At 36.5% G+C, this 14,291-nt stretch overlaps 1 protein-coding gene across 1 annotated transcript; it reads left to right on the top strand.

The window, feature by feature from the left end:
- Positions 1 to 1,758: 1,758 nt before the first annotated feature.
- TAPT1 (transmembrane anterior posterior transformation 1) lies at positions 1,759 to 14,044 on the top strand (the record flags this gene model as incomplete). Its single annotated transcript, XM_008941581.1, has 7 exons — positions 1,759 to 1,839; positions 2,698 to 2,807; positions 4,327 to 4,386; positions 5,711 to 5,779; positions 7,247 to 7,323; positions 10,453 to 10,613; positions 13,236 to 14,044. Coding segments are annotated over 7 exons (788 nt in total), but the record flags the coding sequence as incomplete, so codon positions are not given.
- Positions 14,045 to 14,291: the final 247 nt, after the last annotated feature.

The raw sequence follows: 14,291 nt of genomic DNA, 5'->3' as shown, positions 1-14,291 counted from the left end.
TCCTGAACTCCACCATCTCGTGATCACAAAACCTTTTTGAGATTTTGAGCAAAAGTCTGAAAACTCAATGGTTGTTGTCAAGTTGCTAATAGAAGTGGTAGAGAATATAGATCACAGAATGCTAGACTGCATATTAATCCATTGGTGATGGCACCAATATAACTAGATTTATGAGAAAATAATGTGTTCTGGTAACTCAGGCAGTATTTGTCAAATTCAGAAGCATAGGTGAATATACTTGCTGAAGTGTTACTGTCACAAAACTAAGAAATTAGGGTTAGGACTTCACCTCTGTCCTGGTTCTTCTGATATGTAAATTTATTTTACTGGAGGACTTCCTTGTTTCTTCTCCCACACTTGTTCTGTTCTGAAAAGTTGTGCCTCCTCTGAACCTTTCCCAGCCCATACTGAGTGATGAGCTTATGTACTGCAAAACGTGCCTTGTGCATGCAGAGTCATTCTTGAATTCTGTGTGCTTTTCATTCCTCTCTCCAGAAGGGCTTATTCTTTTCTTTTTGCTCTCCTGCTTCAAGCTTGACAGTATTTTGAAACTTCTTTTTTAAAATGAGGGATATTGTGATACTAGAATATAGTATAGTCTGAACATTCTCATTGGTCTGTAGTCAGTTTCAGATGATGGGAGCTGCTGGCAGTGTTGAAGTCAAATATTATTTGGGCCAGTTCAATCCTTGTGTTTTTCTAAATATTTCTGTTTCTTGTGTCCTAAAACCAGTAGGTAGAGCCCCATAGAATGTTCAAGGTGCTTAAGGAAATGAACCCTATAGATCTGGAGATGATTTGCCTACAGAAAAGTTTCTGTCACGCTTATTAATGGGTATAACAAGCGATAACAGTATCTTCACAGATTTTAAAATAATAGATAATACAGATACACAGATAATAAAATCTTCACAGATTTTCATAATAGTTCTGTCTTCTAAGAAGACATGTTTGGATATGCTAATTTGTAGTAACATTACAGTTTAGGTTTTACCCTGTTTTTCAATAATACAATTTTAGGGTGGATTTTTAATATGTTAAAAACATGAAGCTTCCTGAAACAAGTTGCATGGGTCACTTCTGGAGCTAGGGCACCAACTAGGAAAAAAGACTCTCTCTAGTCTCTGTGGACAAGACCTAGAGCTCCATCTCTAGTTGCACTGCTTTTCTGCTATGTTTCTTAAAGTTTTGGTACCTAAGCTAATGTATCCTACTGTTCCCTTTTATGGTGGCAATGTGAAACACTAGTAGGAACTGTAAATGAGTTGTAACGGTTGTTTTGAAGCACTTTTTTTCTGGGGTTTGGGGTTGGTTTTTTTGGATATCTGTGATCTTTGGAAAATGAAAATTCCCTTGGCAATAACATGAAATGACAGACAGGTGTATTGTCTCTATTTTTGCACCAGGAGGTGCTGGTTCTTTTTCATTCCCACAAAAAATGCACAAACTTTACCAAGAAAGATGATTATTAACGTGTTAGAAAAGGTGGTGGAAGTTCACAACTTAAGTCCCTTCCGATGCTGGGAACCTGAGCTGATGCAGCATCAGATAAACTTCCAGTCAGGCCACAGCATACTGCAGAGATCCTGTCTGGGGTGAAGTTCTCACAATCCCCTCCCCTCCAATTCTGTCAAATGATTTGTGGAAAAGATTGTCTAATGCAAAACTTGATAAATGATAGAATCTCAGGAGAAGTAGAGGTCTATGCATACAAAAGAATGTTTCATTGCAGTTGACAGCTTATGTTTTTTTAACTAGATATAAAGGAGAGGTTCACCAATTATGTGCTGCTACTGATTGTGTGTCTGAGAAATATGGAACAGTTCTCGTGGAATCCAGGTGAGTAAACTTGTAGGAAAATTGAGCACAAAATGACAAATTCCTATGCTATCAACTACTATACTTATTGCTTCTTTTCTCAGTCTCAAAGATAAGGGTAACCAGTACATGTAATTGAGGAACCTTAATTTGTCAGATATCTCACATAGCAATTTCTCTCCTTCTGACTTGTAAGAGTGACTCTATCCTTTCTCCTAGATGTATATACTATTATCCTACAAATGTGCATAATTATGTTTCAAGTAGTATCTCAAATGAGTTCTTCCTAGCCCTTCCCTTTCCGTGGAGTGCACTGAGGACAAAGGGTACCCTGGAGAAATTTATTTTGTCAGGCTAGTGAGATGGAAATTTAGTAGAAGATCATGTAAAAATTCCTATTTGTAACTTAATGTTTATTATACATAGGTTTTTAATACTGTATTGAATAAACATTGAATAAAATTTGGGTTTTATTTTATTAAAACTTTGTGCTCCGATCTGTGGGATGTAATTTGCTTGAATGTTACCAGTCTACCTACATTTCACCTCTAAACCAGCAGGTGCTCTGTCTGTTGCTCATACATACTGAACATTTCCTACCTAGTGTGTGCAGAGGTGGTCTTCCTAGTAGAGAGAAAGCTTTACGAAGTAAAGGCTTTAGAACCTGATCCGAATTGTGGTGAGACTGCATAGTACTGACGGGTTTCCAGAAGAGCAATGGAATAAGCCACAGTTTGCACACTACCTGCAGAGTGGTGATGGAGAGTCACAGATTCTTCAGACTTGAGGACTTTTCGCTGTTCAGCAAAAAATTACAATTTTTGGTTTGTATGCTGGCATCAAGTTTAATAACCTAAATTATTTCTTCCCAACCTTCAGATCATCTTTGGGTATTATTCCCAGATGTATGCATGGTGGTTGCTTCAGAAATTGCAGTGGATATTGTAAAACATGCCTTCATAACAAAATTCAATGACATCACAGCAGATGTAAGTATTCTGTTCAGATTGCTGAATTTATTTCACTGCAGAAAATGTAAAAATAGTAATTTTCACATATAGGGTGTCATTTGGGAACGCTCAGTAATTTCCTGATACAGTACACTTACTGAGGATCTTTATAATGTGGAACAAACACCTCTGCTTCTAAATTAGTAGTTCCAGATCCATAAATTATTGGAAGTGTTGTATAACAGTTCACATAACTGGCAGATCTTTTTGTGCCAAAAGCTTGCTTGTCCTACAGACTAGACAGAGCTTATACCTTTTCCTGTTGGGATGGGTTGTAGGTTAAAATTCAGACTTCAGGAAAAGCAGATATTGCAAGGCTGCTGTTCAGCATGTAGGTTAAAGGTGGAATCTGAAATCAGAGATCTATCTTTCCACTGTCCCTGGAGCACTGATAGGAAGTAGGTTATGTTAGTTTCCCACTCCTGAAATTTCTTAGCCCATATATATTCAGTCTTTCTTGTAAAGTAGTAGATGAGGTTACTTTTCATGTGTTGGGGGCAGTGTATCGCGTGGCTTCGTGCTACATTGACTGTTTGTCTTGCTTGTTTTATTAATTCAAATACACTTGATTAATTTGTGAAGAGATCAGTTGGCTTTTTCTCACTCTTAAAAGCACTTTCAGGAAATGAGATTAGAACTTGGAAGTGCTATCTTTTTTCAGCATTTCTAAAGTAACTACATTGTGCAGTGTAGAAACAAGTTTAATAGATATACTTAATAAGCTCCCTTATGCCAGAGGCATTTATGCATGCCCTACTTTCATACAGAGAGTATGGAAAAGAGCAATAATGAAGTCATGATAGCCAAAAATGTAGCATGCTTCAGTGTGCTGAAAGAGCTGAAGGTTTAGGGTTAGTGACAATTTTGGAAGGGTTATTTAACAGACTTTGGATTTTTTGTATGAAGATCTAAACATTTATGATTGCTTAGTCAGACTTTTTCAGAAGTTTTGAGCACCTGCAGTGTAAGTTGCACTCCCACTTCTCCTTAAAAGAGATGCTTTTCTGTCCTAATATGCAGACCTGTTTTAAAGAGAGAAAGAAAAGCTTCGTTCATTCTCATACAACTTGCTTTTTTCATGAGGTCACTTCCTTAGTATATAAGTAAGCTCTCTCATTTTTTAATTTGATCACAGTCCTGCCTTTGATGTAGCTTAAAACAAATTATGACTTACAGGAAGAAAATAAACACGATTTGTCTTTGTTTCTAGTTATCCTTAAATTTGGTAGATGTTTTATAAAGTCTCATTCAGTTCCTCAAACATAGCATGGTGTTGTTTGTTTGATTGTCGTACATATACACAAGTTACTTTACCTGAAGTACAGGCTTGTCTGTTGAACAGTGTAGTTAGACCTCAGGAAAAACTGACTTGGACTCCTTCAGCCTGTGCACAAGTGTTTATAATATCTTTGCAGAAACGTTTTAGTATCATCTCTGTTGCTTCTATAAAGTGTGATAACAAATTAATCACATGTCTGATGTACTGGATTTTTTCCAGGTCTACAGTGAATACAGAGCCAGTCTTGCATTTGACCTTGTTAGCAGTCGACAGAAAAATGTAAGCATGACAATAAAAATGTTTTCTTGTATTAACCAAAATAATTATTACAAGGGGCAATGTTGCTACAAATACTTAAAGAAATACATACAGAACTGTTACACTCATTTTTTAATTTTTTCTAATAAGAGAGAAATCACAAGGAAATATTCCTGTTATATTCTTATTTTTATCCAGTTGTTCAGGTCAATTCAGGCTTTATTTAATATATTGTTGAGAAATCCCTTCCAAATCCATTTATATTTGGGGGATGGTGGTTACAATTGTGACGTTTTTGAGGTATATAGGAAGTAAGCTTAACAAGATGACGTTGAGAGAATTTTAAATTACTTTTCACCTTTTTAACTGGATTGCATCAAAATATCGTCTTCATGAGGAATTTATATTTTTTTCTTCACAGATTTGGTGCACAGATGTACAGGGTTGTTTGTACATGCATGTTACTGTTGTGGCATGGGTTTTTACAGAACAGACAGGCTGATTGTGTTTTTCATCAGTAGTGCTTTCTGGAAGACTTTACATCACACCTTCCCTCTTAACTGTTAATGAGTCTCTTAACTGTTAGTGAGTGCTCTGGATGAGTGCTCTAACTATTAAATAAACTTATTATAATAATTTATGTTGAATAGCTAGGAATACAGTAGCTATACCACATAAAGTTGTTAAACACCTTCAATTACAAATAATTATTAATAATTTGTTAATTAACATAATTAGTTTTTCTGAGGATCCTCTGTGGAAAATGAGGTAGCATCATATTGGCACTACCGTTGGTATGATATTCAGAATTGCATGAAAGCTGTCATGTAAAGTGGTGTTTCGGGAGCTCAAATGTAAACATTTTTGGAACAATTTTAACACAATTATCCTGAGGCTAATTATAGATGTTTGTTGAATGATTTCAGATGGCTAGTGTGATGGATAATTGCTCTTTTGTCCCTCCTACATTTTTTTCTGTACAGTATTTGGGGATCAAAGTCAAATTAATACAAAAAGGTCTCTAAGGTAGTAATAATGTACAGATGAAATATCATAGGTCATTTGGATTCAGTGTCCTAATTGCTCTTGATTTAGAGATTGGTATTATACTGCAGTTGCTCTTGATCTAGAGCACTGAAGCTAATCTTACTGGTCATGCTAGTATTGCATTTTTGTCTGAGAGTAGAGTTGTCTCCATTTGAGTTTCAGAAAGTGAGTAGGTAAGCTTTATGCCAGTATAGTGTTTCTTAGCAGAGATTGCTTCTTATCTAGAGAACGTACCAAGCTAAAATAACCCCATTGCTTTGCATAGATAGTTTATTATTGTTCCTCTCTCTTTTCATAGGCATATACAGATTATAGTGATTCAGTTTCCAGAAGAATGGGTTTCATTCCACTTCCACTGGCTGTTTTGGTGAGTTGTATCAGTTTTCTGTCACTAAGGTGTCACTTTGAGAATACATACCTGTTAGATAGCTGGCTCATCTTGATGTTTTAAGGGTTAAACTATCACCCTAAGTAACTGAAATAATGCTGCGTTCAGTATAACCTATAGCACACATTAACTATGACCTAATGAATGTGTTACTCTTCATTAGCCTTTCATAGAAGATCATATATTTTTTCATTTTATAGAATTTATAAGCACTTGAATTGCAGTAGCACAATGAAACTACATCTATTTTTTGGCAATTATCCCGTTCATTCATTTTGAATAGTCAAAGCAGCTGGTTGCCAGAATGTTAGTAGTGGTGTACTGTTTTTTTTTATTTTTTTTCATAGGACTGCTTGTGATTGACCCTGTAATGTTATGCTTAGTGACTAAGTTTTCTTTTTCATGGGGCACTGAGCTTTTGAGCTGTTGCAGAATACATGACTCTGAAATAATTGACCCTTTTAGATGGACATGCTGCTATAAAATGAGCCACTACATGATCGGAATAGTGTCCACATGCTCTCTTCTGAACTAACTATTGCAGAATGCTTTCTGTAAACAGCTGGTCTGCCTTTCTCCCTACACACATGTAGAGGAGCAGGAGTTATCATAGTACTGGGGATGTGTCCTCACTTTGACAGCAGAGATGCTAATCCATCATTTTCCTGGAAGAATATCAATATGAGTTAATTTTTAAATGTAATGTTCTCCCACAGAGATATTGACAGTCTTTGCCTAGTTTTTTTTAATCCAGGATTTAAAAAGGAAAAAAAAAAAAAAACAAACAAACGCTCCCAAAGAGACCAAAACAAGTGTGATCATAATAATGATTTCTTTTATAATGTGGTACATCCAGTGAGAAATCAATTTAAATGCTTCTTTCAAGTTAATCTTGTTCTGATATGATATCCTGGATACTAACAGGCTTAAAAGAAACTAAATTGCTTTGCTAACTTGGAAACCTAACTGAAATAGTGAAGTAAAACTAAGATTTCAAGATCGTTTATAACTGAAACTTGGGATTCATATGCCTAGTCCACCAAGTAATTTTGTATTCAAATGTTAGCATAATGGGAAACACTTATTCTGTTTTACTGCATCAGCATTTCTTGATATTTTCCTCAAATATTGTTAACTCCGCTTCTAGCCCTTGACTTTTGAGGAGGGTTTTTTTACTGTTATTTTACTTGGAAGTCAATGGTGAAGGAAACATTGTCAGATGGTCGTTTTGGTAAAGTTGCAACTATGTGCTGATATAATACTTTTTCAAACCAAAATCTTGAATAGTTAGCGCTACCAAGGGGAACATTAGGATAAACTTTTGTTAGTGTAAACGTTTCTACTTTTAGCTTGATTTAACTAAACAAAAAATGTCTTTTAAAAATATTCCATTAATAAATTGTGTGCTGTATGTTTTAACTGTTTAACTTTTTGTCCTTAAAACAGCTCATCAGAGTCGTAACAAGCTCCATAAAAGTGCAAGGAGTCTTAGCTTATGTTTGTGTTGTGCTTTTCTACTGTGGGTAAGTAAATGCACACAATTGAAAAGTATTTACCATTATTTGTTCAGACATGTTAAAAAAAGCTTCTGATGATACTTCTAGGTATCAGTGTAAGCTGTAATTGAGAGTGCAGACTGATCCCTAAGTATTGTAACTGCATCTTCATAAGTAACTTCAGTAATGAAACTAACTAATGGGAAAATGATTGAAAGAATTTGACAGGCAAGCACCCTACCTTTGTATAAAAGGGGAGATTGAATTCTGAGGAATGAAACTGCTGGTGAAAATAATGGAAGGTTCAATATGCCAACAAAAATAATCAGTTTAAGTGCTCTGAGCAGATCCTGAATTCTTCTCTTTAGTAGCTATAGGCAAGGTTTCTTCATGTTAGGAAACTGCTATATGAAAAAAATACACAAGGCTCACATTCTGGGAAGTGTGGGGTCAGTAAGTAATCTTATATAAGGAAAATAACATCCCATGGCAATTGGTTTTCCAAAATTGATGATTTGCAAGTATCCTTTCACTGCCAAGTCAATTTATACTTGTGTTATCCTTAACTTTTCACCTGTCCGTACGTCCTTCTGGGATGCGTTTAGGGTTACTTTAGTTGTACTTCAAATCCAGTCTAGTTTGCCTGTCTGGAAGCACTTGCTGCAGAAGATGACAAGTTTCTAGGAAAGCTGCCTTCTGAACTGTGTCAGCGTTTGTCTCTAGGTAGTAATTGTTACTGGAGTCCTCCTGAAATTGAAGAATTGAAATAAAGAATTAAAAGATTCAAATTGTTGCAGCACAGAGAACCTGCTTACTGTACTGTAGGGATTACCACACATTTCTTATTAATAGGTAGGCTCATCTCTAATGTGACTTTGATCTACAAAAAGAGTAGAACTTGGTCTGATGTCTGGTCTACATCAGCGTAGAGGCACATCTCTTTAGTCTCAGATGACTAGGACTTTGAGATACTGCATGTAAACCAAATACTATTAGCCATGTTCCTCTGCACTATACTTGATTTCTTCCCCAGCATACCACATGCTATGCCCTAATGCCAGGTCTATACAACAGAAAGTACTAGCCCCTTGTCATCACATTCAAGCTATGGTATACCAAGCTCAGCGTCTTCATCCTGCTCAGTGGTTTTCCGTGTTCCAATTACATCTGCCATTCCACCATGCCACTGCTGCAGCCCAGTCCTGGATATTTTGCCCTCTCCCTGTCTGTGTCTTGGAGAACAGAGGGCAGGAAGAAGTAATGTGATTAACATGACGGACTAAGTGCTGCTCTTTGAAAGCATAGATCACAAGAGTAAATTTATTTTGGTTTATTTTGTCATTATTGAAAAGTGAGAATTGATTTTTACTTCTGCCGTGATCTCGGATTTGGAGCTAACTCACCTTTTGCATCTTTTGAGTAATTTGTGTTCTGAACATAAATTTCAGCTTTTCATCAGATCAGTATAGCACAGATATGTGGGAAACAATACGATAAAATCTGGAACAGTTACCTGGGCAAAGTATTGAGGCTAATGTGGAGGACATAGTTAAATATCAATACAAAAAAACTGTAATACTTTAAGTTATAACATTGTTAAAGAGTCTTGCACAGCATATGAAACCTGAGGGTTTTTTTTCTAGTATTTGGAACAACTGCAAACTTAAATTGTTGTTAGAAAGTTGAGCCTGGGGTGGACTTGCAGAAAAGAATAAAGCAGAGTTGCTAGAAACTCTTGCATAATTTTACATGAGAGGCTGGAACTGGTACAATAAAGTGTTGATTTACAGCCTTTTCAACTTCTGATCTCATTAAATCAGAGTCAAATTATGCTGTAAATACCTGCTGGCTTGGAACAAAAGCAAGTTACATAAAAAGTGTAGGGGAAAAAAAACCTCTAAAACTTATTAAAATGGAGGAGAGCTTCTCAACTCTCAGAAACAAAATCTGTCCTGGTAACCTAATAAAATTTTAGAGAATCATGGCTTTCAACTTGTATAAAATGATATCTTCTTTGTGGTTGCTTGGATACGAAAATGTCAGCTTCTTGTGAGTACCAAAAGTGGTCTGCTCTGCTCATTCTTCCAGTTCTCTAAATTTCTTCTACAAGTAAATATGTTGCATAAAATGCCCTGAAAAGTGCAGCGTACTGTGTTTATCTGTTTAACGAGTTCTGATAACATTAGTGCAGTGAGAGATGGTGACGCTATTGCTGTTAGTGATGTACACAATAAACAGAGGATGAATTTAGAGTCTGCATTTGGGTCAATTCTGTTGCATACATTGACTTGTGTAGAGAATATTCATGTTCATCCCCCAGAGAATAGATGACTATTTCCTTGTTCTGCAGTGAGTGAGCCGTCACCTGCTTCACCTCTGCGTTCATCTCTGGGGTGGACGTTGGTGTGTGGGTTGTGTAACACCCGTAACGGAACTTAGGCTTTTGTAAGGCTCACTTCAGTTGTAAATCTAAAAGCACTTGATGGTAGAGGAGAACCTTCCTGCTTTTCAAATGAGGAGACAGGGACTTCAATGACTTGCTGAAGTTTGTGCTGCAAATTAGCGATAAGAGAAAATGAATCTGCCATCAACTGGACTGGGCTATGATGGTAATGCAGTGCTGCCTCTTTGAATTTGTTGAGTTTTTCACAACACAGTGGTCCATAAAAGGATTTTTTTATGATTAGCCTGGAATTTTTGAAAGCTAGATACTTGCTTTCTTGTCATTCATAGCCTAGTAGTCATCCTTGACTATGCACACTTAAGGCTACAGTTTTAATAATAGTGCATTGAGTTTGGATTTGCACTGTTGAGGGACCTTTTTAGTTCTCTGTTTAAATATTTGATATATTAAATGACTGCCTAACTGTCCTTGTAGTCCTTTTGTTAAATTGTGATAAAAATATTTTTATCTAGATGGCTTCTGGAAATAAAAAATAAATTAGGCATTGAATCTGAAACAAATAGATAGGAAACAGAAAATTACCTTTTGATCTTGCTATTGAAGGGATTTAATTTGTTAGTTAATCCTTCCAAGGCAGCAGTAAGCTGTATACAATTATTTAAATATGAATAATTTCAGTATGAGTAATATGCAATTATTTGAATATGCTAATGAAAATATGTAAACAAATCCTTCTTTTTTTTTTTTTTCAGGTTAATATCTCTAAAAGTCCTTAACAGTATTGTATTGCTGGGGAAATCATGTCAATATGTAAAGGAAGCAAAAATGGAGGACAAATTATTCAATCCTGTCCTGACTGCCACCCCAGGGAAGCCAGCTGGCAAACAGCAAAGCATGTTTAAATCTACCCAAGGTAAGGCTAACTGCCTTGTTTTGTTTTCAGCTGTGATGAACATTGCTTTCAGACTAAATTTAATATTAAACCAGATGTCTGACATTGTTTGCTGCACAGTAACCCTGTTGCTGGACTTCAGTTGTACCATATCACAGCTTTGAAAACAGGTCTACAAATGTAACAGAATTTATTGCTTTTCGTTCATGCATCTTCTGTTGATTATCCTCATCTCTCTGATAAGATCTCACCCTGATATGTGGAGGTGGTAGAAACGTCAGAGCTTTTGTTTGAAAAATCATAGTCATAGAATGGTTTGGTTTGGAAGGGACCTTTAAAGGTCATTAGTCCAACCCCATCTGCCGTGTCACTACACTAATAAATACTATATTCACATATCTCTGGCAGTGCAGAAGTTTAATAAGAAAGCAATCTATGCATTTCTTCTGGAAGTAATATAAAACATGTCACACAAATAGGTATGATTACTTGTAGTTGCCAGGAACACATTAATGAAAAGGTTTAAGAAATCCAGAGTGGAATTTCCCATGGTTTCTGATCACTTCATTCAAGTCTGCAGCCTGGCTTTCTTATAGGTTCTCAACAGCAGCAGTAAATATATCATTGGAATGGGGCATTATTATATTCTCGTGACATGTTACAGAGGGAAACAGGAACTTCCATTGTTCCAGCCAACTGAATTGGGTTGTGTATCTTCCTCTTGTGAAGGGCTCAGTGAGAGCCCTTGAGCACTTCACAGTGAGGCTTTTATTGTGTTCACTCCATTGCTTGCCAGAGGCTTGAACAGCTTGCAATGTCAGGTGCTTGTTAGTCGTCGTGGTGTCTCGCCAGCAGTAGCGCAGTTAAGGATCTGTCAGTGTTTGAGACACAAATCTCTGGGTCCTCACCCGTGTCAGATCGCATCAGGCAGAAACTTGGTGCACAAGTTTAAGTAGCTTAAATTCCTGGAGTTGCATTAGTTTCACCAAGAAAGAATGTAATATGAATTGGTCTTAGTGTCTTTTCATTTCATTAGACAGCTATCGTAAGGACAATATTTTAATTAAAAATACGAATGCTACACTTGTTAGCCGTACTTACTTAGATTGACCCTTAAACTTACTCACAGTAAATAAATCCTGAAGACTATTTTTAGCTGAAGCAGCAGCAGTTTTACCAGGTCAGTCAGCAGAGATGCTCATCTCCTCAAATAGAAGGATTCTGAGTGAGAAGCAGCAATCAAAAAGCACCTGCTGATTTTATTTAGAATATTCTTAACTTGAGTAAGCTCAACTTATAACAGTTGTTCAGGTTTTTTTACACCTTTTAACAGCTCTTTATTTACTAGAAACCTCAGTTATGTAAAAGAATGATTTTACCTTCCCCAGCTTCTGTGTGTCTGTATTATTACTGCTGGGCTCTGTAATATTGGTTAATCCTTGGGCCTCACTTATTGGTTTTTTTAATACACTCTCTTAACTCATTTCTTACTAGAATGAGGGTGAGGGAATTAATCTAGTCTAGTTTTTATCAGTTTATAATGTATGTCAATTTATTTTCATAAGTTTCCACCTCATCCACAGAAACAATTATAAAGTTATATCCTTCAAAATTTTAACTTGGTTTTAAAGGATGGAAGTTCTAATTACTGGTAAACATTCATAGGCTGAGTGGCTTTCTCTGAAAGCTGGTAGGTTAGAAACTAACTTTTGTAATGAAGCTCTACAATTAGCATTACTTGTCTCCTTTCTTGGAGCAAGTTTAGTACCTTTGACTTGCTTAAGACTGTAGAGAGTAATCTGTGTACCTTCCAGCAGTAGATGGTATGTCCTCTGAAGAGGTGCTATAGAGAAGGAAGTTTTTGTAGCCACTTGGATAGATAGTGCTGCCATTCTGACAAATAACGGTCCCTTGGGCTGGTCTGCAGTATTCTCCACGTTAGCCAGATTTTTTCAGATTGCTTTAGAAATAATAACTCAGTCTTTATTAGGACATTGTAAATAAGAAATTTATTTCCTTGTCATTTGCTTGTGCACGGAAACAATACGTGGATATTACATGTATACAAATATAAATTTCTTGAGTTAATGGAGCCGGTGTTCAATTCCACTGCAGTAAAAGGCAGGAATAACAACAGACATCTTGAACAGAGCTGCTTTAGGACCCAGTGCTATTCAAGTGTGTAGCAGTGTGTGAGTCATTTAGTAGCTATCCCCAGAGGAGCCAGGTTTAGTGTACGGATGTAGAAGATTAGGCACAGAGATTCCTTTTCTTCTTTGCATGAAGCTCACAAATATTTTCTACTGCAATGACTGTCAAAAATCTTTTTGCCCAAGCCAACAAAAAGAGGTAAACCAGAAGAAAGCAATGTATGTCCTAACATCTGCTACTTATGCTCTGGTGAAATTCTGTGGACTTAGTTTTCTGTCCTCCTACCAATTAGAAAAGGAAATCTCTTATGGTAAAGCTAAGAAGAGTTAGTGGCTTGGTAGTGGCTTCCACAAGGCATTTTTCTGTTGCTCCTTTTCATGCAATGCAGCACACTTTTTCAGGACAGCTTTGGATGAACCTGTATGTTATAGGTGCATCAGTATGTCTCTGTTAAGTTCATTATTATTTTGTAATTGTCTTCTGTTCCAACAGGAAGTTCCACAGACGAAAATGGATCAACATCAGTTGCCAATCAGCCTGTGCATCAGAAGGAGAGTACACCATCTTTACTTGTAACAAGCAATTCTGATCAGTTTCTGACAACTCCTGATGGAGAAGAAAAAGATATAAGCCAAGACAGTTCAGAGTTGAAACACAGGTCTTCAAAGAAAGACTTGCTGGAGATAGACAGGTTTACTATTTGTGGAAACAGAATTGACTAAGTTGTTTGTTTGTTTTTTTTTTTAAATCAATGTGCTAAGGATACTGAGCTGTTGGGACAGCAGATGCTACCAGAAATGGACAGTTGCCAAAAAAGGCACATAAATATTTATTTAAAAACTTAAATTATTAATGGCAAAAAAATATTAATTTCTTTCTACAAGTAACTTGGCTTGGTATCTGGTCAGGTCAGGTAAGTGATCTGTAACTTGCCTGTTGGAAATCGGGGTGCATCGTGAGTCTCTAGCCTGGTGGCAGAGCTGCAGTGTCACTCTTCTGCCAAATAGACTGGGAAAAAGCATAGTCCTGTTCTGCGTTGTGACACCATGCCTCCAGAACGTGCTGCCTTTCATGAAGGATATTCCTGGAGATGTGTGACAGCTTTTGAGCGGAAGCTTGCCTTTCCAGTTACCTTGTTTTATTAAACATCTGCAAGCAGAATTCAAAACTTGTGCTTATATCAACACATGCATAAAGCATTGGTCAATAAAACAGTAAGTCAAGATAGTTTTTCTTGTCAAGAAAAATCTTTCCAAGATGTATCTTGAAAATCTTGTAATCGGAATAAAATTTTGCCTTTAAATGAAAGACTTACTGCATACTCTTTTATCTAAATACTAAACACCAAGGAAGGGTAACAGTAATGAAGTTTCTGCTTAACTGGGCAAATATGAAGCATACTCGTTTCTTGTGTTGTGTATCCTGCAAGGCAAATTATTTATCAAATTATTTTTAAAAGCTGAGGATTTTTTGTTGCCGTAGGAAAAAATTATAAAGGAGCACTTCTATATGTTGAGGAAAGGCAGTGGTAATTGCAGCAAGCAAGTG

The sequence above is a fragment of the Merops nubicus genome, unplaced genomic scaffold, assembly GCF_000691845.1.
Source record: "Merops nubicus isolate BGI_N331 unplaced genomic scaffold, ASM69184v1 scaffold53115, whole genome shotgun sequence".
NCBI classification, from domain to species: domain Eukaryota; kingdom Metazoa; phylum Chordata; class Aves; order Coraciiformes; family Meropidae; genus Merops; species Merops nubicus.
This window is presented reverse-complemented; position numbering and strand designations above follow the sequence as displayed.